The sequence below is a fragment of the Felis catus genome, chromosome E2 (assembly GCF_018350175.1).
Source record: "Felis catus isolate Fca126 chromosome E2, F.catus_Fca126_mat1.0, whole genome shotgun sequence".
NCBI lineage: Eukaryota > Metazoa > Chordata > Mammalia > Carnivora > Felidae > Felis > Felis catus.
The window spans coordinates 43,233,400-43,257,626 of record NC_058382.1 but is presented as its reverse complement, the minus strand read 5'-3'; the positions used below and the strand labels follow the sequence as shown (position 1 = coordinate 43,257,626).

General features: G+C 48.2%; 2 protein-coding genes across 8 annotated transcripts in view; one reads left to right on the top strand and one right to left on the bottom strand.

Moving 5' to 3' along the window:
• Positions 1–81: 81 nt before the first annotated feature.
• Positions 82–14,894, bottom strand: TSNAXIP1 (translin associated factor X interacting protein 1). 5 transcript variants are annotated; one of them, XM_023245307.2, is made up of 17 exons: positions 14,654–14,894; positions 12,814–12,895; positions 9,930–10,029; positions 5,793–5,905; positions 5,519–5,645; positions 4,287–4,380; positions 3,548–3,744; positions 3,003–3,138; positions 2,378–2,547; positions 2,138–2,297; positions 1,931–2,061; positions 1,671–1,796; positions 1,387–1,539; positions 1,174–1,283; positions 835–961; positions 612–718; positions 82–406 (listed from the first exon to the last, which is right to left on the bottom strand). In XM_023245307.2, exons 2-17 carry the CDS (start codon positions 12,858–12,860, stop codon positions 166–168), a joined length of 2,139 nt encoding a protein of 712 aa, XP_023101075.1. In that variant the 5' UTR covers positions 12,861–12,895; positions 14,654–14,894; the 3' UTR covers positions 82–165. The 5 variants fall into 5 exon arrangements, with proteins under 5 accessions (XP_023101075.1, XP_044902626.1, XP_023101076.1 ...); XM_045046691.1 differs by lacking the exon at positions 9,930–10,029; XM_023245308.2 differs by lacking the exons at positions 9,930–10,029; positions 14,654–14,894 and having other exon boundaries at positions 12,814–13,026.
• RANBP10 (RAN binding protein 10) overlaps positions 13,126–24,227 on the top strand; it is a 61,364-nt gene continuing 50,262 nt past the window's right edge. For 2 of the 3 annotated variants that reach the window (XM_045045403.1, XM_045045402.1), the window contains exons 1-2: positions 13,126–13,705; positions 14,503–14,614. In XM_045045403.1, the coding sequence (XP_044901338.1) occupies positions 13,306–13,705; positions 14,503–14,614 (512 nt within the window). In that variant the 5' untranslated portion in view covers positions 13,126–13,305. The remainder of the gene's footprint in view (positions 13,706–14,502; positions 14,615–24,227) is intronic. The other variant, NM_001134988.1, reaches the window with a different exon arrangement.

Genomic DNA, 24,227 nt, shown 5'->3' with positions numbered 1-24,227 from the left:
GTTTTGGTGCATATCCTGGGGCTAGCCAGGCCGGGACCAATACTCATCCCTCTTCTCAATTCCCCAGCACAACCTGGAAAATAGGTTCAGACAAATAATTTTATACTAAAAGTTAGGGGTTAGGAGCACTAGAGCACTGGAGCACTGAGGCTGCCCATAGCAGCCCTAGCTTGCAGGCTCCTGCTCTCGAGCCCCCATGCGCCTGAGGTCAATCATCTGAAGCTGTTCCAGGGCAATCTGGAGCTGTTCCACAATGCCTTCTTCCTTCTCTTCACCCTCCTCAGGCAGTTCTGTCACGGGGAGCTGGAAGGCCTGGCTCAAATAGCTATTCAGGGTCTGTTTGTCCAGGCCGGGATCAATGTTCATCAGGGCTTCACGTACCTTGGGTAGGGTTACTTTATCATGGCTACCCCACAAAGAAAGAGAGATAGGCTTTGACCCTTCTGTACCCCAGACCCCAAGATGTCCTCTGCTGAGCTTGAGCAGTATATAGTGCCCAGGAACAAACTCAGTGCACAGAGAGATCCAAGGCAATGAGATGCCACCCTGTGGCCCAACCTGCAGGATATGCCTCTGGCTAAGTGGGCCTGAGGACCTCAGGAGTTACTCACAGTTCCAGGCCCAGCTCCTGCTTTAGCTCCTGTAAGTACTCATCCTTTTCATCCATGTACTGTTCCCACAGCTTTTGCACAAAGGGCATACTCTGGCCCTCCTCATCCTGGGAGGGTCCATAAGGCAGGGTGAGGACACATCGGTTGGGGTCCAGCAGAGGCCAGGGCAGGGCTGGGCAAGTTCCTGGACAACTCCCACTCCCCGACACACACCCATACCTACCTCTATAAACAATGAGTGGTAGTTGAGCAAGTCTGCATTGCTACTGTTGGAATGCCAGCCCCCTGCCTCCATCAGCTGCTGGATTCTCTCTTCCCTCTTGAAGGGGAAGGTGCTCTTAAGGACAGTGCTATGGGGAGACACAAGGGCCAACAGGCCTGGCTCAGGCCTACCCACTTATCTTCCTGTACCACTCTGCCAGCCCCACTACTGCTCAAAAGGGACAACAAGTGTTGGGGCTGTGAGCCCTTCCTGTCAGGCTCCCCTTTCCCCTGCACACCTGGGAGCCTGGCCAGAGGAAGTGTTGGGCAGGAGTTTGTGGTGGCTGGACTGGCCTCTCACCTTAAGTTTTCCATGGTTATCAGCCCCTCGTTCTGACTGTCAGCATTTGTCATCTCCTTCAGCAACTGTACTACGGTCTCCTTCTGCTTGATGTACACACTCTCGCTCCTCTACAGGGAAGGAAGCATTGACTAACTTGCTGCTTCCTGAAGTGATAGGGATAGACCTGGCCTATGGTGGGGACAAAGGGTGGAGGGCCAGGTCCAACCTCACCTTTCCCATCAAGAGTGCATAGAACTGGCTCATGACCTCATTAGAACGGAAGAGCTTGATATTTTCAAAAATGGTGTAAGCCCAGGCCATGGCATCACCAGGTCCAAAGCGATTCTCCAGGAAATTGAAGAAGAAATCTGGGAATTTCTCTTTCTGCAGGGTTGGGGACGACTGCTTAGTAACCCTGCCCCATGGTGGGTTAGCCCTCCCCCCTAACACCTTGATGGAATTCCCGGGAGGATTCTCAAGGCCACACCAGGCCCAAATGGCCCATAAGATCTGACCTGCTCCTCAACAAGACGTTCCTTCCAGGCATCTTTGAGTAGGTTTACCACATCCTTCTTGGTTGGCTTCTTGTTCTCCACAGTGCCATCAAATCGAAGGAAAGAGGGGATGGCTTCCCCATAGCCCTGCAAGGTAGAATGTCAGCTCATCTCTGGGCCCAGGCAGAGCCCAAGATGGTTCCCCAGAATCTTAAGTCTTAGCAGCAAGGCCTGGCTGTTCTGACTCTGGCCCCAAACCTCCCAAGCCCAGGGACCCCTACCAGACCAGGAAAGAAGTCTTTCTCCCGGAGCAGGCCCTCGCCAATCTCCTCCAAGAGCACATCCACCAGCTGGTCACTGTTTTTGCCCTCGGCCAGCATTTGCCAGCGATCTGGGCCCCCAGCCACCACACCTGCAGGTGGGAAGAGGGAGCTGGAGTCCAAACCACATCGTTGAGCACTCCCTGGGAGTCCAATGGCCATCATTACCTTCACACTTGGTCCAGTCAGGCCGTGGTGTAGAGGTGCGCTGGATCTCCTGGAGCTCAGAATAAAACTGGTCCCGCTCCTTCAGTGTGGTCATGTGCAACTGTAGCAGTATCTCGTGCTCCTTGCAGACCTCTTCATAGTCACCTCTCAGGCTGTCCAGCTACGGACAAGGTGATTGATCCTCGCTACCCACCTGCATGACCCTTCCCTACCCTGCCTGACCTGCCTGCCCACCAGCACCTGCTCCTGCAGATCCTTGTTGGTCTTCTCCTGCATTTCAAAGTCCCTCCTGGGCACCACATCTCCAAAGTTGGCTTTCATGGTGTTGAGTTCCATCTGTGTGCGGGTCAGGTCTTGCCGGGTCATCTTCAGAGCCAGTGTTAACTTAACGGGGTCCTCGCCCCAGATGCCTGTCAGGGTATCAGCCAGCTTGCATCACCCTGACTCTAAGGCCTGTAGCCCAGGGCAGGGTTAGAATATTCCTCAGGGCTTGTTCCAGGTCCTTCTCTCGCTGCTTGGGAAGCCCTGGGTCTTTCCTACAGCACTAATATCTTACAACTTTGAGCTTAAACAGAGAAGTCCAGGACACGAAGTACCAGACCTGTCCTGCTCTCAGGGAGTCTCAGTTGCCTCAGCGGCCAACAATTGTTTCCTACTTAAACAAGGAGTCTATGATTCTCAGTCCAGCTCAGAAGATCCACAGACCCAGGCAGCAGCAAGAATATCCCCACCTCACCCCACCCCACCCCACCCCCCAGCATTGTGAATGGGCATGGAATGAACAGATGTAGGAGAGTTGAATGGGGACGAGTGGCGAGACTCCTCTAGTGCCTCCTCAGGGGAAAGAAACCCACCTCAGGCTTACCTGGGGACTGGGCTAGTGACATGTCTTCCCGCTGGTACCGCAGCTCATTCAAGTCTGCAATGAGGATCTTGCGGGCATCTCGCTCACTGAGGTAGTGCAGGTACTCCTCAGCCAAATTCTTCCTCAGTTTGGACACCTGTTGGGAAGGTGGCTGTGTGGTCATGGGACTGTACTTAGCGAGCCATCAAAGGGGATGGGATGGATGCTGGGTGGCCACATCGGGGCCTGGGAAGAGAAAAGGTAAAAGAAGGAGGCTGGCCATTCCTGAGAATCCAACAAAGTGCCAATGCTTCCTCCCGTGGAGAAAGTCTGGGAGCCAAGAAACAGGACTGCTATCATTTGGGGCCACATGGAACCAGTGCTAAGCCAAGAAGGAAGACAGAATGTGGAAGGAGGGCCTCTGGAGGTAGGTGGTGGCTCAGTATATCATTCCAGGCAGAAGGGTAGAGAGTTAGGGGTCACCTTAGTGCCCAAGGCTTCAGGTCACCCCTGGGCTGGAGGTAGCAGTAATTCAGGGAGCTGGTCACCACACTACTCCCATTCACCTCGCTCTGCAATGAGATCTTCTCCTCGTTCTTTTTGTCAATGAGTTTTAGCAAATTCATCTTCTCTTTCTTCAGCATGGAGATTTCATATCTCTCCTCAGCCCGCATGGCCAGGATCCTCTCGTTGCAGTCCTCATTCACAGTGACAAGTTTGGCCTTCAAGGGCTCCAGAGCCCGAATCTTCTCCCTCTGGTGGGCTAAGCAGGGACAGGTGGGAGACTACCTTTGGGACCATGGAGAACAAACAGCCAGGAGACACTGATCGAAGGTAACAGTGAGTGGCTATGTCCCTTGCAAACTCCAGGAGTCTATCACTGCCTTGTTCAAAACATGGCTCCTGCTTAAGGCCTTCCTGCATTGGCTTTTAAACCAGAGACACAGTCTAGTTGAGGACTGGGGTTTCATCTATGCCCTTTCTCTCTATAGCCTTTAGTCCTGTAGTTGTACCATGCCCGGCACCTCCTAAGCCTGGTTGGGAGCCTCTACTTCCCAAAGGTACTCACTTACTCCTGGGCTTCACTCTCAATAGTGAAGTTGCTCTCTTACCATACTTCCCAAGGACAGGAGGTGGTTAGGTGCTCTATCACAGGACAGTGTAAGCAAAAAGGCTGAGCAAAGCTTGGTGACTTCAAGGCCTAATTAGTAGCTGCCCAACATGGCTGCATAACCCCAGAAGGTACGAGTTGGATCCTCTCCATGCCTTCCAGACTGGACCCAGGCACAGAGGCTGCAGTCTTACCCAGCATCACCTCATACGCATTCTTGATGGAAGATAGCAATGGCTTGTACGTTTTAAAGTCCTCTATGAAGAACTCAAAGATTTCTCTGTAAGGCTGGCAAGAAAAGGGGACCTGTCACCTCCTGGCCTATAGCTGCCACTCTCTTAAGTTTAGAAATATTGTAGCATGAAGTTACCTGGTGACCCACATTCAAATAAATACCCCTGGGCACCACATGGGTCGCTCATTGCCAGGAAGCTGAGGGGTAGCTATGTCCCTCTCAACTGTTCTCTGGAGGCTGTTCTCCTGGTGCTATCTCTGAAGGCTAGCAGATGACCTGGGTCAGGGCTGTCCCTTCTGTATCTGAGCCCCACTTTGGCTCTCCAGGCAGCCAGCCTCCAAGCACTGTGCCTTAGTTAGCCTCTCACCATCATCCCCTTGCCATCTTACAGACCGGTGAGGACAGGAGGACATTCAAGCCTCTAGCTTTGTATTCTCACCTCCAAGTAAAGGTGTGGTTTCCTGTCCAATTTGGACACAAGTTTTGGGGCACAGCATTATGTCCTGGAATTAGCACAGGCTCTAGAATCAGTCCTGAGTTCATATCCCAGCCCTACCACTTCATAGCTGTATGCCTTCTCTGAACTTCTGCTTCCTTGTTGATGAGGTACCTTCAGCCTATGAGATTGTATACAAGGCCTCATTCAGGGCCTGGCACACAGATGGTGCTCAGCAAGTGTTTCTATCTGTGACTAAGTCAGAAGTAAGGGATTTCCTGTCATCATCCCTGTTAGAACAGGGATTTGGTGATTCCCTCCTTAGTATGTACCAGAATCTAATCTGCATCTAAGTTTCTCTATGTGTCTGGGCTAAGTTCCTCAAGCTTGAGTCTGTCATCTCTGGGCTGGTGAACACCATATGACCCTTGCTTGCCCAATTGCCAGGATTCAGGCTCCATTCACTGATGTCCAACAACCCAAACTAGGCACTGGGGGTCACAAAGCTGAAGGAACTGGAGACAGCATCCAGTTCACCTGACTCAGGTGTGAAACTCAAGCCTCAGGAGAGTTTTGGTTCCAGCTTTGCCTGCTCGCTGACTTTGTCATAGAACCTGTTTCCCTTACCAGGAATAGGGACCCAAAAGAGAAGGGAGAGGATAGTCTCTCCTGAAGTCTGAATGCTGAGTCCTAGTGAGTAAAATTTCCTCCCACCTGTCCTCCTGCCCTCCCCACAGTTATTCTGTGGCTCTGACCTGCAACCTCAGCTCCTGGGCAGAATCTGTGCTCAGGTCCAGCAGGAGAAGTTCCTTGCGTAGGTAGTTCTCTAGCTGCTCCAGGTATCTCGGCTTAGTAGTGCCCAGGGGCTGCTGCTGCCAACTACTGCAGGGTATGGTGGGATGAGATGTGATGGGCACACCGTGGGGCTCTTGCATCCTTGGTCTGGGGCAGCACACACCCCTGTGCTGTCTCTGGGCCCAATGCTGGGTCTGTACCAGCCCATCCACCACAGTGCTGACCCTGGCTTACCCTGCTCGTTTCCGGTAATCATATGAACAGGGCTTTCGATTATGCAGAATGGTCTGACCACTGGTGTATGTGGGCCATGGGGACAGGTGGCCACCAATGGAGAACTGACAGGACTGCAGGAAGAGACAGGTGAGGTTAATAAGGCAACATTGCTCCCATTCCTGATGCTCCTCTCCATCATCCTCCTTCTATTCTTTTTAAAAAAAAAATTTTTTTTAACGTTTATTTATTTTTGAGACAGAGACAGAGCATGAACGGGGGAGGGTCAGAGAGAGAGGGAGACACAGAATCTGAAACATGCTCCAGGCTCTGAGCAGTCAGCACAGAGCCCGACGCGGGGCTCGAACTCACACACCACGAGATCGTGACCTGAGCTGAAGTCGGACACCCAACCGACTGAGCCACCCAGGCGCCCCCATCCTCCTTCTATTCTTAATTCCGCCCCCCCCCCCAACATCTCTTTCTCTCTCCCTTTTTTAAGTAGGCTCCCTGCCCAACATGGTGCTTGAACTCATGACCCCAAGATGAAGAGTCACATGCTATAGCAACTGAGCCAGCCAGGCGCCCCTCCCTAACATCTCTCTCTGTCTTTTTAAATGCTTATTTATTTTTGAGAGAGAGAGCGAGAGCGAGCAGGCAGGGGAGGGGCAGAGATAGATGGAGACAGAATCCAAAGCAGGCTCTAGACTCTGAGCTGTAAGCACAGAACCCAACGTGGGGCTCAAACTCACGAGCGGTGAGATCATGACCTGAGCCAAAGTCAGATGCTTAACTGACTGAGCCACCCAGGCACCCCCCAACATCTCTTAATATGGTTCATTATTAAGAATGTGGGCTCTAGCACCAGGTAGTGACTAAAGCCAATGCAGATTACCAGGTAGGGATGGGCCCTGACTGGAGGGGACCAGAAAAGGCTAACATCTTGGAGGAGGAGGTGATAATATCTGTGATGTTCATTCAGTAAAACTTGAATACGTATATGAGAGGAACTGAGGCCACTCTGGGAGAGGGGGTGTATCTCAGGTTTAAAGGTGGGGCACACAGACTGCCTGGGTAGCACTAACACCTCAGGGAAACAGCAAGAATTTTTTTTAACATTTTCATTTATTTTTGAGAGAGAGAGACGAGAGAGCAAGGGGGATACAGAATCCGAAGCAAGCTCCAGGTTCTGAGCTCTCAGCACAGAGCCTGACGCAGGGCTCAAATTCATGAACCACAAGATCATGACCCGGGCCAAAATCAGACGCTCAACCAACTGAACCACCTAGGCACCCCAACAGCAAGAATTTTAAAGAGCTACGGGGGCGATTGGGTGGCTCAGTCGGTTGAAAGTCTGACTTCGGTTCAGGTCATGATCTCACAGTTGGTGGGTTCGAGCCCTGCGTTGGGCTCTGTGCTGACAGCTCAGAGCCTGGAGCCTACTTCAAATTCTGTGGCTCCCTCTCTTTCTGCCCCTCTCCTACTCATGTGCTCTCTCTCTCTCTCAGAAATAAACATCAAAAAACAATTAAAAAAAAAAAAAGAATTTTAGGGGCACCTGGGTGGCTCAGTCGGTTAAGCATCCGACTTCGGCTCGGGTCACGATCTCACAGTTCATGAGTTCGAGCCCCATGTCGGGCTCTGTGCTAACAGCTTAGAGCCTGGAGCCTGCTTCAAATTCTGTGTCTCCCTCTCTCTCTCTGCTCCTCCCCCGCTCATGCTCTGTCTGTCTCTCCTTCAAAAAAAAAAAAATTTAATAAAAAAATATGAAAAAAAAAAAAAAAGAATTTTAAAGAGCAATGAATAGGGGCCAATGTCCAAGGAGAGCAGGCTGGTTGAGGCTGAGGCCTGGGGTGGCCAGTGTAGAGGGAGTCAGAGATGGAGCAGCAGCTTTATGCAGAAGGGCTGTCCTCAAAGCCTTACTTATGACTGTGGAAAAATTAATAAATTCCTAAATACCCAGAAATTAGAAAACTCCTAAATGTCTAAAAAATAAAAGCAGTCATGAAATGTTTACAAAAAGATTTAATGTGGAAATATGCTAACCCTACAGCTCTAAGGGTTAAGTAAAGCCTGAAATTAAGGAATAAGCACAACTAGGTAAAAATGGAAGTCTAGAAAAAAACAAGAAATAATGTAAAAAGTTAACAATTATTATTCTCTAATGATAGGCCATTGGATGCTTATTTTTCTACAATTGTACATTTTTCAAAAATTTCTGGGATCCCGGGGGTGGGGGCGCGGTGGAGGGGCTCAGTCAGTTGAGTGTCCGACTTGGGCTCAGGTCATGATCTCCTCGTCTGAGAGTTCAAGCCCACATCAGGCTCTGTGCTGACAGCTCAGAGCCTGGAGCCTGCTTTGGATTCTGTGTCTCCTTCTCTCTCTCTCTGCCCCTCTCCTGCTCATGCTCTGTCTCTCTCCATCTCTCAAAAACGAATAAACATTTAAAAAATTAAAAAAAAAAAAGAAAGCCTTAAGATTTCTTTTTGTTTGAGTTTGAGAAGAACTATCAAGAATAAAATTTTTAAATAGTTAAAAAGAGAGTAAATAAAGTATAAATAGGCAAACTGGAAAAATGAGAGAATTAAAACTGCTAAAAATCAAGCCAGAAAAACAATTTTTTTGAAATTTTATCAAAATTGTGATTTTGTGCCAAGTAATTCTGAAAGACATCTGGGAATTTGTCAAAGAAGCATCTAACCCTAGTGAACTGGTAAGTTTTTCAGACTTTCAAAAGGCCAGGACTTGTGTTCTGTCTGCCCTTTGTGTGGGGAGAAAACATGGTCATCCTACATTGATTCTGGGGCAAGTGCGGCTTCCAGGTCGTTGTTATCATTACTAGCTGGCCTCCACCAGCTGACGGGTGCAAAATGTTTCACTGGGGCTCCTACCTCTCTGCTTCCTCCTGAGGGTGAAAATGGGAAGGGGCGTGGCCAGGGGGCAGCGTGAGGGAGTAATGCCCTCTGGTGGTTAAGAATGGTGGTGCCCTCGCAGGAAGAAAGTGCTTAGGCCCAGGTACACGGTAGGATGGCAGCTGGGTAGAGGGGGGATCATGTGCCCCATTATGGGTCTTCCGAGGCCCTGGCTGCGCTTGGTCTCTGCGAAGAGTCCACAGTGATTCCCTTTCCCTCTCTGGAGTCTGGGTCCCCACGTTGGGAATCTCCAGCTTCATAAAGTGTGGGTCCCATGTGTCCTTAAATTCCCCATAGGGGACACACACAAAGAAAACCACCACACAGCCCATAATGCTCCACTGTGAACTGGAGTTATAAGTTTGCTAAACTGTGTGTGTGTGTTTTTTTTTAAAGTCGGTTTGCTAATTAAATAATTACAACCCTATGACTGTATCAACAAAAGTTCAAAAGTACTTAATAAGACAGCATTCATTATTTTTTTTTTTAAAGTAAGCTGTACGCCCAACATGGGACTTGAACTCAAAACCCAGAGATCAAGAGTCTCACACTCTACGGACTGAGCCAGCCAGGTGCCCCAAGACAGAATTCATTTTTATATAAAAAAATTAAAAGAACAGGAATGGTGGGAGGGAAGTTTCCTGAGGCTAGTAGAGTCTCTTGCCGCCAACCCAGAGCCAGCAACACAAGGGGGTAATAACATCTTTTTACTCCTGCCTTCACACATTTACTCACAACATTATGGAGCTCTCAACATATGCCAAACACTCAAGTACCCTATCAGGGATCAGGGCCATACAGAAAAAAAAAAAAACAAAAAAAAAAAACCAAAAAAAAAACCAAAAAACCCAACATATAGTCACAGCCCTGAAGGACCTTGGTAGATCTGGTGTGACCATCCCAGCATCTAGCACAGTGCCTGGCATATGGCAGGCTGAATGAAAAAATGAGGTCCACTCCAGAACATTGAGCTGCAGGGGAAGGGTGTCGGGAAGGAGCTGAGTCTCTCTCTGCCAGGGGAGGTCTGGAAAGGCTTTTCAGATGAGGTGCAACCAGTTTGCACACCTCTACCCTAAAGCCTGATGGGTCTGGCCACTGTAAGCCACGTTTCCCTGACTGGAGAGAAGCTGCTGGCTTCTGGGGGGGGGGCATGTTTCAGGCGGGTGGTGCTTTTGGGTTGCAGAGAGGGAGGCAGCTAGGGTCTGGGAGCTGACATTTGGGTTTCCAGCAAGGCATTGCCACTAACCAGCGTCTTCTGTCTCTGGGAAAACTTTCGGTTCTGGGAGCTCTTGGTTTCTATGAGGTAGGAGTCATCTACGGTCACTCCTGAAGGCTGTATGTGTGTTCTGCACAGAGAAGGGGAAGACAGTGGTAGATGACAGAGCTCTGAGTGGGGAGAGCACCTCCAACCTTCCCAGATCAACAGGACATGGCCTCTTTTCCCTGCAGAGCTAGGCTCTGGGTCTTCCCAGCAGTGCCTATAGTTTCCCAGAGATGTTGCCAATAAGTTCCTGGCCACGGGCCCAAAACATTTTCCTACATTCCTGGAAACCTTCTCATGATGAGGATCTCATCAATCCCTACAGTGACAGGATACCTTCATGAGTGCCCTTCATGAGCCCAGAGAACTCTGTGGACTTAAACTTTCATTCAGTGTTCAGAGGAGTTTCATGTTTGTGACTGGCACATTCTGGGGGTGTGATACCAAAGACAGGTGTTAGGACAAGAAGCACAAGGTCTGAGGTCCAAGAGCTGGTGTGTGAGTCCCCATCCTGCACTTACTGGCTGAAAGGCCTGGGGGTTGACATTTGGGGTTCCAACAGGAACCCCCAGGCAAGCCATTTGACCTCTCTCAGCCTAGTATGCTCATAAGGAAATGGAGACAATTCTTGCTTTTCCTATCTTATAAAGTTGTTGTGAAGTTTAATACGAGGAAAAGAGATATGCAAAAACAGCCTGTAAGCTGCAAGGAGCTGTGCAGATGTTAATGATGACAGTAAGATGGGAGAAAAGTTGATTCTAAGAAGGTCTTTAGCTCCTAGACCTCTTGGGAGGGAGTGCCATCCTTCCTCAAGCTAGGAAGGCATTTGGGGATCAACAGGGAGGGCTGCCCGGGGAAGGCAGATCCAGGTGAAGAAAAGGGAAAAGTAATTCCAGAAATCCATGGTGGCAGTGGGTGGGGGTCATTTATGCTGCCAGACAGACCTGTGTCTTCGTTCCCTTTGCTAGCCAATGACCTTGGGCATACTGTTTAACCTCTCTGAACCTCAGTGTCTTTGTCTATAAAAGTGAGACTGGGACTACCTGTATTCCAGAGAAGTTGAGAGCAGTAAATGTGAATCTAGTTGGGAACCTAAGGACTTGGTTCCTTAGTCCTACTCCATAGAGCGGTGACACCCCAAACGCTAGTCCTCTCTTATCTCTCAATGGGACAAGTATGAACAAACCATATCAAATAAACAGCAGCTATAGAAAAGGAAGGGTTTTTGCATTCGTGCACTCTCTCCATCTCTCAAAAATAAATAAACATAAAAAAAAATAGTCACATGCTCTACTGACTGAGCCAGTAGGGGACTGCCCCTATATTTCTTCTCTTCTCTTCCTTCCTTTCTTCCTTTTGATACTTTTTTTTTTTTACAGTTTATTTATTTTGGGGGAGAAAATTCAAGCCGGGCAGGGGCAGAGAAAAAGGAGGACAGAGGATCCGAAGCAGGCTCTGCACTGTCAGCTTGAACAGTGCTGGGCTTGAACTCACAAACTGCAAGATCATGACCTGAGCCAGAGTCAGATGCTGAAGCAACTGAGCCACCCAGGCACCCCTATGCTTTCTTCTTCTTCTTCTTCTTCTTCTTCTTCTTCTTCTTCTTCTTCTTCTTCTGCTTTTTCTTTTTAATGTTTATTTGTGTGTGTGTGTGTGTGTGTGTGTGAGAGAGAGAGAGAGAGAGAGAGAGAGAGAGAGAGAGAGAAACAAAGCTTGAGTGGGGGAGGGGCACAGAGAGAGGGAGGGAGACACAGAATCCGAGCTGCTGGCACAGAGCCCCATGCGGGGCTCGAACTCACAAACCGCAAGATCATGACCCAAGCTGAAGTTGGTGTCTTAACCAACTGAGCCACCCAGGTGACCCCCTATGCTTCCTTCTTAAAATAGATGGGGATTCTCCTTCTGAATCCATTTCATATCCCTTTCAAACATGACTGCAGTTTCCTAAATCATTCCTGTGCTGGGTAACAACACTCTTTCTCAAGCCTGCTGCCTGGTTCTTATAGTTTCATTCTAACTCTGGATAAAATAATCAAATTGGCAAACAATTTCCTGACTTTTGTAGGCTTTCTCTGTTGAGGTAGCAAACCCTGAAGGATTAGAGTTTAGGTGAGATCAAGTTTTTGCGTTGGAAATGAGCAGAAGGGAGAAACTACGTTCATTAAACAACCGAATGTTTAGTATATGCAAGAACTGTGATGAGAGCTTCGCATATTCTGCCTAAATTTTCCCGGCAATGTTTGTGAGGTGGGCTGTAACATCCCCACGTTTGAGATACAGAAGCAGAAGCCCAGAACTTAAGAGACTTCTTGGGTTCCCAAAGCTAGAAAGGCATTTATCCCCAAATTTTGTCTTATTATGTACATTTTGTGGCTTTACTGGCTAATAGAACTTGTCAAATTTTGCAATGCCCAGAGGGTGCAACCTCTGAATAGACAGCAATTCGATAAGCATCTTTGCCATAAACCAATGGGTGAAGAGGCCATTTATCTCTGTGGCTAAGAGCTAAGAAGTCTCACATGGCTGGGTTCAAATCCTAGCTCCTCCACTTGTAAACGTGTAAAACACATGATCTCTCCAGACTTCTATTTGTAATAGAAGTATCCAGAAGATATTACTACTTCATAGAGTTGTGAGTTAAATATGCTATATATAAAGTACTTGGCACATCATATACGCTCAATATAAAGAGGCTGGCTCTTACTAATGTTAAAGTGCGCCAGCTCTTTTGCTAGCACGTAATGTCCGCATTCTGTTTCCGCCCCAGCGATCCGGTGGGGCTGAAGCCCCGAATCAATGGACAGAAGCTTTTCTCTTTCTGCAAGTTCTCCAAACCCTCCTCTCCGCCCTCAGTCTGGCCAGCGCCTACCTCGAAGTGGTCGCGAAGCTGGAGCACCGCGGCTTCGGGGAGGCCATGACCCTCGGGCAGCCGGACAGCCAGCATCCACTGCCTGTGAAGTTGTGGTAGTGTACAGCCGGTCGCTATGGCGACCAGGCCCCAGCATCCCAGAGGCGGGGGCGGGGTCAAGATTCTGCCACGCCCCCTCACCCCAAGGCCTAAGGCTAAGAAGAAAGCCAGTTAGCAAAGGTGGACTCGGACCCGGGAGCAGGGTTCCCTCAGTCAATCACTACAGCGGACTTGACCCTAGCTATCACAACTGAGGCGAGAGGATAAACAGAGGCAGTGGGGGAGAGAGGGAAACTGAGGGCCTGGAGCTACGTTGCCAGCGGGAATTGTAGTTTTTGGTTTCTTGAAGTCTCTGCCGGGCAGTCTTATGACTGAGCAGATTGGTACTACATCTCCCTAAGTTCTTTACGATCCCGGGTTGGCCCGCCTCTGGAGAGCTCTGCATTGTGGGATATGGAGTCCGAAATGTGGCGAGGCGTGGCAGTGTCCAAAGAGAGATGCCGGACTCGGACTCGGTTTCCCTGCGACCTCAGTAGGCTCGCGGGCCATTGGCTGAGCGGGGAGGATCTCGTCCCGCTCCTCCCCGCCCCCAGTGACACAATAGCAGCTCCCTCCAAGATGGCGGCGGCGACGGCGGACCCGGGAGCTGGGAGCCCGCAGGCTGGAGATTCCTCTGGCGGGTGCGCTGGGGGCGGGCTGCCGTCCCCAGGGGAGCAGGAGCTGAGTCGGCGCCTGCAGCGCCTGTATCCCGCGGTCAACCAGCACGAGACGCCGCTGCCGCGCTCCTGGAGCCCCAAGGACAAGTACAACTACATCGGCCTCTCCCAGGGCAACCTCCGCGTCCACTACAAAGGTATCGGCCTGTTTGGCCCGCTGGGGTCGGGCGGAAGGCCAGAGCATCTGTGGGGTGGCGATGCTGCCCGCCCCTGCCCCATCACGTCCCTTCCCGGGCCTGGGTGCTTCGGGTTAGGCCTTAGCCCCTGTGGGGTGTCCAGGGTGTTGAGGCTGACCAGGCCGAGGGTCGACTGCCTAGACTGCTCTTCTCTGAGACACCTAATGTCAAGAGAACTGCAACAGGTGTCCATACCCAGTGCTGGGCTGGAGCTTCCACCCCTGGGGGCCTTCCTGCTTGTCCTGGGATAGCTCCCAACTCCAGCTGAACCCTTCACCACGGCTTAGTTTTTGGAGTGTCTGAAGAAAGGGGTGGTCACATCCCCTTCATTAGCCAGAAGCCTGTGGGTTTGCTCATCTGCCAGACATCACAGACAGGTCTTGGAGTTTTCTACTAAAGTTGAGGGGGGTGGTCTTCCAGAGCTCCTCCACCTCCTCTCCTCTCCCAGGTGGACTGCCTGTATTCTGGAGAGACCGCCAGCAGCACTTGGAAATCTCTCACATGTATGCATATTGCCCGTACCCTTGTTTAGTTTGTATGGGAGACAGTGTCTCTGGCAGGGCTGCTGTTCACAGGAGGAGGTGAGCCAAAGGGGGGAGGTTTATGTGTTTGCTCAGTTGTTGTTTAGTTGTTCCTTGAACAAGGTAAGGGCTTCCTCTAGCCACGAAGGGTTCACCCCTTCGTTGCCATGGAGCAGTAAAGAATGAGGTTTCTATTTACATTTCTTCTGAAATTTCTTCCTTGCTCTCTCCTATTAGGTCATGGCAAAAATCACAAAGATGCTGCCTCAGTGCGTGCCACCCACCCCATACCTGCTGCCTGTGGCATTTATTACTTTGAGGTGAAGATTGTCAGCAAAGGAAGAGATGGGTAAGCCCCTTCTTACCACCTTTTTCCCCCAGCACTGACCTGTTTCCTGTGGTCAGAGTTTGATGACTCCTGGCCGACACTTGTGACTGATGTGAGCTGCTGAGCCTCACGGGTCTGGGCTGCAGAGGGTTGAATAGTGGGCTGCCTCTGTTTCCTGACTGTTAGCGTGGCCTGGTGTAAGCAGAAGCCCTTGGTAGCAAGCATTGGGGGTAGAGGAGGGGACTTCTCTTCAGTGATGATGTAATGAAATACCTCACAGGTCAGGGAAACAAGTAACAAGTTTACATTAACAATTCAATGTCCAGAATGGGATTTCCCCTATTGCTACATGGCGTTTGTGACTTCCCTCCTTTCACATTCTTGCTGTATTCAGGGTTCCTTTTTATGGCATTTAGTCATGTAGAGGCCCTTATAGGCTTCAAAGGGATAGTAGAGTCTTCACAGCATTCATCACAGCTGTGGCAGTCACTGGCCTGTCATCTCAGGGTAAACATCATGCACATGGTCAGAATCAGGTGACCTTGCTGCTCATAAACTTGTTTTTCAGTCTAGGGATTTGAACACCAGTTGGACCAGCTTTAGGAAGGTCCTCATTAAAGTCAGCATTAGGGAGGCTCCCCATTTTAGGGTGATCTAAGCAGACACAGGAAATCAGAGGGGAGATTTTTCAGTTTTCTTTTTTTCTTCCTTCTAGTCAACCTTTTTTACCATTGACTGTGACAAAGCAGGTGTTTAACTTATAAAAGAACATGATTTCAGCTGTCTTGGAAAGGCTTTCCTCATCAGACCTTAAATCTGATGTGGGAAGTTTGCCAACTACACCAGTGACCTTCGTGCCAACCCTGAATGTGTGTTCTTGAGCATTCAGAATACTTCCTCTCTCTTAGGGACTGCCCCTCTTATGGTGCATGCAAAATGCCCAGCCAACGGGCTGTGCTGGGGGAGGATTGCCATAGTTGGAGGTTTGCCTGCTTCCTCAGTGAAGTTGTAACGTCCTTTCCTGGGACGGCTGTGTGGTCATGGGTAGATGGTGGGGCTTCCATCTCCTTGTCTATACTGTGGGGAGCTAGGCCAGTGTCTAAGCTGCCTTTAACCCCATAACTATGATTCTGAAATTCTGGTCATGGCAAGCTGTTGCATCTTTTCACTTTTATTCCCATCTAGTGGATTTACTGATAGGAAACATCCTATTGGAGGGTCTTAAAGTTTCCATTTTCCCTTTCCACCATCTGATAAAAACACATATATACCTATAATGTGTTTGAAAACTAGTGTGAATGAGAATGATCTCTTAAAACAAAACAAACACTACAAAAATAATTTTAGTATAGACTGAAATGGCAGTGGCAGGAGTCTCATATTGCCAGAAATTGAGGGGCATTTCTTAAACCTGCAGGGAGGAAAATCACTTGTTTTCTCTGTAGTCTGTATTATGATAACAGCTGAGCTAGAGAGAAAAGAACAGTTTTTCAAAAGGGGAGTGTTTACATGTAGAGACCTGGATTCCTTCAAGTGGCTTTTCAAATTTCAGTTGTTAAATGGATCTTGAGTGTGAGTGGGGTAGGGGCAGAGACAGAGGGAGACACAGAATCTGAAGCAGGCTTCAGGCTCTGAGCTGTCAGCACAGAGCCTGTTGTGGGGCCTGAACTCACACACTTCGAGACCATGACCTGAGCTGAAGTTGGATGCCTAACCGACTGAGCCACCCAGGTGCTCCTGTTAGTGCCCTGTGTTAATTGACCACTGTCAGATGGCAAGTATGTAAATGTCTCTTCATGGCTTCTTTACGGAATCCCTGAAAGCCTTCTCATGGTTAGGATGTAGCCAGATATTGGTATGGCCCAAGAGTGGTTTTGAGGAGTCCAAGGGCAGTTACAAGACAAAGTGATCAGCTTGTTTTTTGTTTCCTGTTGATATCGGAGGTGTGCTTCTTACCTGGCTTTGGTCCATGACTCAGGTGTTAACCGGTTGTATAGCTTTCCTGTATTATCTAGTTCAAGCCTCACAGCATCTCTGGAAAGTGGCTGGAGCAGATGATAATTTACCTGTTTTGTCAGTGAGCCCTGATCCCTAGAATGTTTGGCAGCCTACCCAAACATTGGTGCCATTGGTGGCACTGCTTTGGGTGTGCAGTGGAATAGCCTGACTTGTTAGATGCCCTTGCCTGATCCCAGACATGGGTGTCCATGCTGTTGCTGACATTCCCCATTGAATCCATTCCCTGGGTAGAGTGAAGGAATGTCTAGTTGGATTCTTAGGGGATCACAGTGTTCTTAGGGGACAGAGCTACAAAGTGTTTACTGCTCAGTGGGGCTAGAGAAATGTGGCATGCTCTTTACTGGGCTTGATTGACTTACTGAATCTATAAACCTATTTTTCTCTAGATTTGAGTACATTTGTAAAAGGTGTTTGAACCCAGTTATCGGTGTCATTTTCTAGAAAGGCTTTGTTCTGATGATGCCTTTTGTAGAAGAACATACTAATCTAGTCTAGTTATAAAGTTTTATTCTGGGAGTTCAAGGAGTATTTATTCATACCTACTATGTGCTAGGCCCATGCTGGGTATAGAGAGAATAAAGGTAAAGCCAGCACAGGCCAGCTTTGTCCTCAGGGCACTTGTGGCCTACTCAGCAGAGAGTGGACTGAAATGTTCTCTGAAAGAGGTGGCAGAATGTGGGCTTGGTTTTGAGGGATGAGCAGGAATTTCTTAGCAGGTGAGACCTGTTGGACCTACAATGAGTCTGGTTGGTAACTGGCATGGAGTCAGAGTGCTAGGCATTCTGGGCACTCCTTAAATGTAAGAAAGAGCTGAAGAAGGAGGGGCTATGTTTCAGCTAAGAGCTTGGCACAAATTGATGGGCTTCAGCTGCATTTTGCTGAGTCACCAATACTAGGAACCTCAGGAGTGGGTCTGGTGGGGTGAGGAGACATCAGAGCCCTGCCAATGGTGCCAGAAGATAAGGGCATCTGGGTTGATCTTGTTAGAAAGCCAATAAGGCCCTGAAGCTGAGGATCCCTAGGGGAAATGATTGTTTAAGCAGAGTTTGTGGACCTGTGGGTGTCCCTGGCTCTTAGTGATGACACATGGAGGGTGTGGCTGGCCAGGCTGACAGATGCTCCAGTGTGACCCTCAAAATAGATTGTAACATCATCCCAGCAGGAGCAGTCTTCTGACATGTGATGGGTGGCTCTACCCAAGAACAGTAAGCCTGGGCTGGAGCACTGGATGGAGTTGAGGTGGGGCTCTTCTTTGCAGCTGGGGCCCAGGCCCTGGCCACAGTCAGCCTGCCTCTGCTTGAACTTGCAGCTGACTTCCTTTGGCCAGGCAGTAAAGCATTCATCATTAATTCTGTACACCACAATGAGGCACCCATTGTTTAGTCTTAGTCCCAGGCTGGGACCCATGAGCACAGGCATGAGGCCCATCCAGAGAGGAGGCAGATATGCCTATGCACATGACCTCATGGGGTGGTGTAGAAAAGTCCATTCTATAGTGTACGCTATACCCAGGAGTGGCCCAGTGGTTGGGCTTCCTCCTGTACCTGAGAGTTTGGGGAAACCTTCATAGAAGAGGTGATGATGCTAAATCTGGAAGGATGAATTAGAAGATTTCAGGTTCTCACTTTGTTGAGAAACATGCTGTAGGTAGAAGGAATAGTGCATAGTGCTCTGTGAGGAACACAGAGCATGAGGTAGGCAAGGGCCAGATTGGAAATACCTTGTATGCCTTGGCAAGGGAGTATGGGCTTTATTCTGAGGGAAGTAGCAGTGTTTGAGGACTTTTGATCTGCCCATACTTTTGAGAGTGGATAGAGTAGAAGAGACTGCTGCTCTGGTGCAGCCAGGCTCCTCTTGGTGAGAGCCCCGTCCAGTGTGGGCCAGTAGCTTTAGGTCCTACACTCCAGGCATGGTTTTCCAAAAGCAGATGTCTTCTCTCTCTCTTGGCTGGTCTTCTGTATGGTGAGATATATAGAAGAGGGATGTAGAAAACTGGTGGGCAGAGAGGCTTTCTGGGGGTGAAAGACTCTGCATGGGCTTACTCTTTGGTTTTTTGGTTTTTGCCAAGTCCCATCTGAAAGACAACACTGTCCATAATTTTCCATGGAGACTCAGCCACTCACTCAATCAAGATCTCACCTGCCATGTTCCTTGTCCAGAGAGCAACTTGAGATCGGGCCCTCCAACCTAGAGACAGCATGTGACTGGTCCCTCACCCTGAGTTCCTTCACTCTAGTCTGTGTACATTGTACAGAGCCATTGAGAAGTAGGTGTTCATCTGTGGACTTGGGGAAGGCTTTGTCCTACCTGCCCTCAGAAGTAGGGTCTGTCCTTGCCCAAGGCAGGTACAGATGGTGGTTGTGCCCTGTTCTTCCTGACTGCCCTGCAATTCTGGTGGCCTCATGGGCAGATGCTGAGCTTTGGGTTGCATCTCTCCCCAGTAACACATTGCACTGTTTCTGGAGACATGGAGTATTTGGGTTCTGGAACGTCATGGAGTGTGGTATTGCTTACCTGTGTTGGGGGTTAAAGCCCAGGTCTAGCTGGGCATACTGAGGTGAAGCTCTGGTACAGGGTGAGAGGACTGGAGTCCACATGGTGTCCACTTTTCTGGTAGGACTTGTTCCTGCACTGAGCACATCTGGGCTTCCCTGGGACCTCCCTGCTCACTGTACATCGTCACCCAGGCTCCAAGTTGTGAGCTGAGAGTGGGCAGTATGGCTTCTTTCTTTATAACTGGGGACTTCCCTTAGTCAAGCATCAGCCTCTAGAGAAATTCCTAAAATTCACTGCGTATCCCTCCTCCCCGGTTCCTGTCCTCATTGTTTTTTGTTTTCTGGAATGTTTGTTCTTTTCCCTAGATGGGTCACCATGCAAGGGAGATTCCCTGTTAGAGGAGAAGCAGGAGCTCATTGTGCTAGAGCACAGGAGGATGGACTCAACAGCTCTGCATGGCAAGCGTGTTGTGCTATCCTATTCTGGGGCTATTAGGAAAGAATCAAGAGTCCCCGAATGGGTCTCTGTGGTCAGGGGTCAAATTGGAAAGAAAGGACTGATCACTGGGAGAGGGATGAATAACACCCATGTCTAAATGCAAGAATGTTCCTCTGCTTCTCCAGAAATTCTGCTCAAAATCCACATGAAATATCTTTGTAGCTCCAGGATCCCGGTGTTTTGTTGTAATTGAAATGTGAGGTCATGGCTCTACTGCTAGAAATGAGGCTGGGGAACTTAGTGATAGAACAGAGCTCAGCCTCTCTGTCATGAAGGGGCCGGAAAGCACAGCTCTGGATTGTAGGGAAGTGGGGAGGGGCTGGGTAAGTCTTTTGCACTCCTCTTAATGTTCTCTTCCTCTTCTACCTCTTGGACCTTAGAGATGACCTGGCATTTCAGGGAAGTTTACCTTAGATTATAGAGATGGCAAGTGTCAAGGCTCAGATACCCCAACTGCTCACTCAGCTTCGGTAACAAATGTTACTGACTGATAACAGTGCTCGTCCTTAGTCAGAGCCCCAGAAGTTTTCCTAATGGGCAGTGTACCAGGCAGCTGCTATTTTTTTGGTCAGAGTTTCATCATGAGACAAAACCTACTAGCTCCGGGGGTAGAGGCAGTGGGAAGATGAGAACCAGTGGAGAGAGGAGAAAGGCAGTTGTGCCCAGATGGTGAAAGGGCTCAGCTCATCTCTTCCGGAGGACATTGCTGAGGTGGAGCTGAACCGGAAGGAAAGAAGCAGAGGGGATGGTTTGCTGAGTAGAACTGGTTGTAATCCAATTTGCAAAGCCATATATCTGTAATTTGCGTGGGTTGTTTTATAGAATGCTCTCATTTTTTAATTTTAAATTTTAAAATTTTTAGTATTTTTAAACTTTTATTTAAATTCTAGTTAGTTAACATACAATGCAATATTGGTTTCAGTAGTAGAAATCAGTGATTATCACTTACATACAACACCAGGTGTTCATCACCATTGCCCTCCTTAACACCCATCACCCATGTAGCCCATCCCTCATCCACCTGCCTCCATCAACCCTGTTTGTTCTGTATCATTATGAGTCTCTTATGGTTTGTTTCCCTCTCTCTCTTTTTTTTCCCCTTTCCCATATGTTCATCTGTTTTGTTTCTTAAATTCCACATATGAGTGAAATCATATGGTATTTGTCTTTCTCTGATTGACTTATTTCATAGTACATAGTATTAGCATAGTATACTCTAGTTCAATCCACATCATTACAAATGGTAAGATTTCATTCTTTTTGGTGGCTGAATAATATTCCATTGTGTGTATATATACCACATCTTTATCCATTCATCAGTCTATGGACATTTGGGCTCTCTCCATAGTTTGGCTATTGTTGATAATGTTGCTATAAAAATTGGGGTAGAATGCTTTATTTATTTATTGTTTACTTATTTTGAGAGAGAGTGTGGGGGAGGGACAGAGAGAACGGGACAGGGAGAAAATCAGGCTTCACACTGTCAGCACGGAGCCCTATGTGGGACTGGAATCCATGAACTAGGAGATCATGACCCAAGCCAAAATCAAGAGCTGGACACACAACTGACTGAGCCACCCCGGTGCCCCTAGAATGCTCTTATGTATGTATATATGTATGTGTGTAATCATATTTTTATTTTATCTTCAATTTTTTAATGTTTATTTATTTTGAGAGAGAGAGAGAGAGAGAGAGCGAGCAGGAATGGGGCAGAGAAAGAGGAGCAGAGAGAGAGAATCCCAAGAAGGCTCCATGCTGCCAGCACAGAGCCCGATGTGAGGCTCAAACTCACAAACTGTGAGATCATGACCTGAGCCAAAATCAAGGGTTGGACACTTAACCTATTGAGCCACCCAGGCACCCCTATTTTTTATTTTTTTTTTAATGTTTATTTATTTTTGAGAGAGAGTGCAAACAGGGGACATACAGAGAGAGGAACAGAGGATCCAAGCAGGCTATGCACTGACAGCAGAGAGCCAGATGTGGTGTTCGAACTCATGAACCAAGAGATCATGACCTGAGCCAGAGTCAGCTGCTCAACAAGTGAGCCACCCAGGTACCCCTAGAATGCTCTCTTTTAATAACAACTGTTGTGCCAGGAGTTTGTTGGTAGTTATATTTGCTTTTTTTAAAAAACCAAAATGTAAATAATACATAGAATTTATCAACATCTGACACAGTGTACATATTTATTTATTTATTTAAACTAAATTGTTCAAAAAGATTTTATCTTTAAGTAGTTTCTACGCCCAGTGTGGGGCCCCAACTCACAACCCTGAAATCAAGAGCTGTATACTCCACTGACTGAGTCAGCCAGGTGCCCCTGACTCCATGTACATTTTAAAAACGGCAGAAGGACAGAGAGATGCAGTTTTAAACAAATCTAGGTTATTGCCGTTATGTATGTTCTGTCACTTGAGGCCAGTGCAGAAAGCAGATACCATTCCAGATAGTTTAAGCAGAAAATGGTTTAATATCTGGAATTTGATGTTTTCAAACTCATTGAAACTTAGAGCTTCCAGGTAATGGTGGGTAACGTTACTTAAATAAGACGCCCTCCTGAAAATAATGAAAGATGCTCAGTTACAAACCAGCAAACTCAAGGCCAGTTTTTGGATGAATACCTATAATTAGAACATTAAGGGTAACGTCTGAGTAACTAAGGGCATTTGCTGTGTCTACACTCAGCTATGCTTTAGCTCTATAGTTACATAGGGCCAGAGAAGTAGAGGTTAGGGCCCGGAGCCTACTGGATATGGGGTCTGGTGGGAACTCTTTCATATTAAGTTAAGGTACCAACTACCTATACACTCTGGTTAAGGGCAGTGTATTTGGTTTCTGAATGTGACAGGCTCTGGAAAGGCAAGGCTTGGTACTTGAGATTCCTAAGATTCTTAGGGAAGAAGCCAGAACCCGGAGTGTGAGTAACCTGTCTGGGGCCACCCATGGGGACTGTTGTCCCCCTTTCTGTCTTGTGGGCTCTGTGGGTGTTTTGACAGTGCCCTTGGCAGTGGATGCATGAGGCACTCCAGACCCACGTTCAGAAACACCTTCTTCCCAAGAAGCACATCCTGACTCAAGGCCCTTTTGCCTCAGGCATGTTCTTCCTTGGATGGTGCTGGGTTCAGTTCATTCATCTCTGTAATGCCCCGTCTCTCAGTGGGGGACCTGCACAGAATTGGGCTCAGCAGGTAATTGGATGGCTTCTTAGCAGAGGGGCAAAGTGGGGCTGTGGCTGCTAGAGGAGCAACTTGTATACAGCAGCCAGTGTCCTGATGGACTGTGGCTTTAAGCAAGCCCATCAGACTATGAAATAAATATTAGCCCTTATTTCAGACCTAAATGCCAGTTGGTGTTTTTCCTGAAATGTCTCCCAGGGGCCATTTGTAACCGTGGTCCTAGAGATCTCTTGTTAGGGAGGCTGTTGATTTCTTTATCTAGGGCAGGTTCTGATAGGAACAAGATTGCCAGCCTGCTGAGCTGTGGCTAAGGTGTCAGATGTCAAGATGAAACTATCAGGTAAGATTCTAGTAGCTCTTCAGGGGTCTGGGGCAAGGGAGAGGAGCAGTGGTGACAGACAGAGCCGATACCTTCCCTTAGCCTCCAAGAGCTGTCTTAGCCCTAAGGCTGAGGAGCTTGTCTCTTTTCTCTCCTCTTTGTCGCTTCCTACCAGAGTTCTGTGGGCCTGGAGACATTCAGTTGATGGAGCTTAAATTTAAAATGTTTAGGTCCCATGATCCTTGGTTCATATATTTTAAACAGCATTTATTAAAAGTGCCTGTGGGCTTGCCAGCCCATAAAATCCACATTTTCTATAAGAAGAAATTGATAGAAAATAAAAAGAGCTAGGTCTGTGTTCTTTACTTTTGTCATCTGTTATTTGCTTATGGTGAGGGACTTCTTTTGGCCCTGGTATAAGGCCAGAATCCTCTGATGCTTTCCACTGTACTCTGTGCCAAGGCCTCCTTGTCTCATCTGGAAAAGCCAGATGAGGCCAATGCTGACATGCAGGGCCCTAGGAGTGTTCTTGGTGACTGTGTGTGTGTGTGTGTGTGTGTGTGTGTGTGTGTGGTAAAATATTGGTAACAAAAAAAATCATTTTAACCATTTTTAAGTGTACAATTCAGTGGTATTAATTGCATTCACAGTCTTATGCAATCTTCACCACCATTTTCCAAAACTTTTTCATCACCCCAAACAAAACTCTGTACCCATTAAGCAATAATTCCCTATTCCCACCCACCTCCCAGCACCTGTAACCTTTCTGTTTCTATGAATTTGCCTATTCTAGGTATTTCATATTGATGGAATCAGACAAAGTTGTCCTTTTATGTCTTGTTTATTTCACTTAGCATAATGTTTTCAGGATTTATACTTATCTCCTGAAACGTGAGATCATGACCTGAGCCGAAATCAGGAGTCAGAGGCTTAACCGACTGAGCCACCCAGGTGTCCTACCTAAAATATATTTTTTTTAAATCTTTATTTAAATTTGAGAGAGAGAGAGAGAGGGAGAGAGAGAGAGAGGCAGAGTATGAGCAGGGGAGGGGCAGAGAGAGAGGGAGATGGAGAATCCAAAGCAGGCTCCAGGCTCTGAGCTGTCAGCACAGAGCCCGACATG

Excerpts from the sequence above, each read along its gene's own strand:
- TSNAXIP1 (XM_023245307.2), bottom strand. The coding sequence starts at position 12,860 with ATGGCCTCCCCGAAGCCGCGGTGCTCCAGCTTCGCGACCACTTCGAG. Across the intron at positions 4,381-5,518 it reads CCCAGGAGCTGAGGTTGCAG|CCTTACAGAGAAATCTTTGA; the intron begins GTCAGAGCCACA and ends TTTTCTTGCCAG. Across the intron at positions 2,298-2,377 it reads ACAAGGATCTGCAGGAGCAG|CTGGACAGCCTGAGAGGTGA; the intron begins GTGCTGGTGGGC and ends CCTTGTCCGTAG.